This window comes from Austrofundulus limnaeus, unplaced genomic scaffold (assembly GCF_001266775.1).
Source record: "Austrofundulus limnaeus strain Quisiro unplaced genomic scaffold, Austrofundulus_limnaeus-1.0 Scaffold130, whole genome shotgun sequence".
NCBI lineage: Eukaryota > Metazoa > Chordata > Actinopteri > Cyprinodontiformes > Rivulidae > Austrofundulus > Austrofundulus limnaeus.
In genome coordinates, this window is record NW_013952532.1 from 998,319 (window position 1) to 1,000,445 (window position 2,127).

Here is a 2,127-nt window from a genome sequence, read left to right on the forward strand (position 1 = left end):
TAAGCTCAATTCATTATTATAGTAGTAAGAATTTGTCAGTGTTATGCTGAGTGTCTGCTCAGAGCAGAGCTCCCGTGTTTGTTTTGATTCAGCCCCAAGTCTGACTGAGGCCTGTGCTGCTGAGCGATGAATGCACCTGATTGGAGTCAGAAGACTGAAAATAAAGTTTTAACAAGAAGTCCAGTTGGATTCCTGTTTATTCGGACATACCATTTAGATCAACGCATATTTCCCTACAACACAATAGGATAATTGTTAYTTCTCCGGCCCCACCCTACATCTATGTGAGTATATGTCATGATTTGTGTCTGTGCTTATGATTTATTCTAAGTTTTCTGTCTTTTCCTCCTGTTTTCTTCCTCCTGTCTGCCTTTGTTCTAGCCCCGCCCACTCACACCTGATCCTCATGTTTCTTCCCCAGGTGTTTCTTKATTTACCTCATTAGKTYTKCCTTTRTATTCTGTCCTTGGTCCTCGGTCTTTGTCAGATCCTTGTTCTTTGTTCWCTGTTGTCTCATGCCAAGCCAAGAATCTTSTTTGCTGCCACGTCGGCACTTTTGTTTTTGTTGCTTTAATAAACCTTTTTTGCCACCCTCACTCAGTCTTGCATCCTGGGGTTCAAACCAACCAAGCTCAACYGTAACAGTATATGTGATGTGTGCAGAGACATGTAAAAGTAAACCTGTTTATCTACTGTTTTCCAGTTTCATCTGATAAGATTTTGTAACAAATATCGAGTTTGCCAGTCTGAGTGAAGAAAACAGAGTCGACACAGAAGTACCATGTCGCAGGTAAGAGAATCAACATTAAATTATCTGTGTAACATTATAAAACTATTGAGTCACATAGTATATAATACATAATTTCACTAACATTTTATTCTSCTTTAGATGGTTGTTAAAACATTTATCYATAATTTCAAWGTTTTACTGWAAAAAAATCAAAAAGGTGATCTGATCCTAAATTTGTTTTTGAGGAAATGGCYTATTTGATGCTCCAACATTGTTGATTATTTTRTTTGTGTGTTTTGTGGAATTGTTGTACAAACTACGTATTGATAGGCAATTCCATGTTTTGTTTTTGGTGTAATTTAATTTCAATATGTAAGCATTTGTTTATCTGCTTTATGTCTTTCACAATAAAACTTACAAACTGAAGTTATAAATAGGAGAAAACAACAAATTCATTGCAAAGCACCAAAAATAACATCTTAAAAGGCTAAATTAATGCTTATTTAAGCTACTAAACTTTTAAGTGTAAAGGCTTTGTTGGGTGATGAGTGTTTGAACAGATTGTCTTTATAAAGTGAAAGTAAAAATAAAAGTAAAAGTGAATGAAACACCAGTTAATCCTATGACATAAGAAAACTTGTTGAACACGTTCAACCAGATGAAGTAAATGTTTACTGATTGTGCAACTGAGAATTCCACAATTAATTTTCTGTGCTGATTCTGTTTCTATTATTAAAACCAATAAAATKATCCAGTTTCTTTACAAAGCCCAGCAAAGTTTAAACACTGAAACACAAAGTCAGCATCAGTTTTTTTTTATTAATGACTTTGTCGACTTGTGAGTTTATAAACAAATGGTTAATATTATAAATTTAATAAATGGTGTATGCTAAATATCAAATATCAACCTAATTTTTTTTGTATACACCTATGAAAGAGACTAAAATAGTTAAAATGGGTTTCTGAATATTCCAGCAGATTTTCACATTAATATCCATCTTTTTTTTTGTCTGCAGCCAAAGCAGCCAGTTCCTCTTCCAAGGAAAATGAATCGAGCAGTAAAATCTTTAGATGTGGAGCTGATAAAATGTAACCCACAGTCTCCCACAGATTGTTCAGTGGTGAGTTGCACTGATTAGATTTAAACTGTGTCTTCAAATTTATATTGTGATTCTACACTCAAAATGTATTTTAAAATGTTCTTGATAAAAAAAAATGTTTGTTTTGTTATTTTGATTTGGCAACTCTGATTCTCAAAACTTAGGAACAAACAAAAAGCTCAAATCCACCCCCACTGTTACAAAGAAAGTGGGTAACGCTGGACTCAGAGCAAGAAGAAAGCAGCAATGAACATGTGGATTTTGTAAAGGTATCAGTGATTTGTGATTTACCCCCCC

General features: G+C 34.1%; 1 protein-coding gene across 1 annotated transcript in view; it reads left to right on the top strand.

Moving 5' to 3' along the window:
* The first annotated feature begins 364 nt into the window (after positions 1 to 364).
* The window catches only part of LOC106522495 (uncharacterized), an 11,514-nt gene continuing 9,751 nt past the window's right edge, over positions 365 to 2,127 (top strand). The window contains exons 1-3 of the mRNA XM_014015520.1: positions 365 to 790; positions 1,747 to 1,851; positions 1,995 to 2,099. Of these exons, the coding sequence (XP_013870974.1) occupies positions 782 to 790; positions 1,747 to 1,851; positions 1,995 to 2,099 (219 nt within the window). The 5' untranslated portion in view covers positions 365 to 781. The remainder of the gene's footprint in view (positions 791 to 1,746; positions 1,852 to 1,994; positions 2,100 to 2,127) is intronic.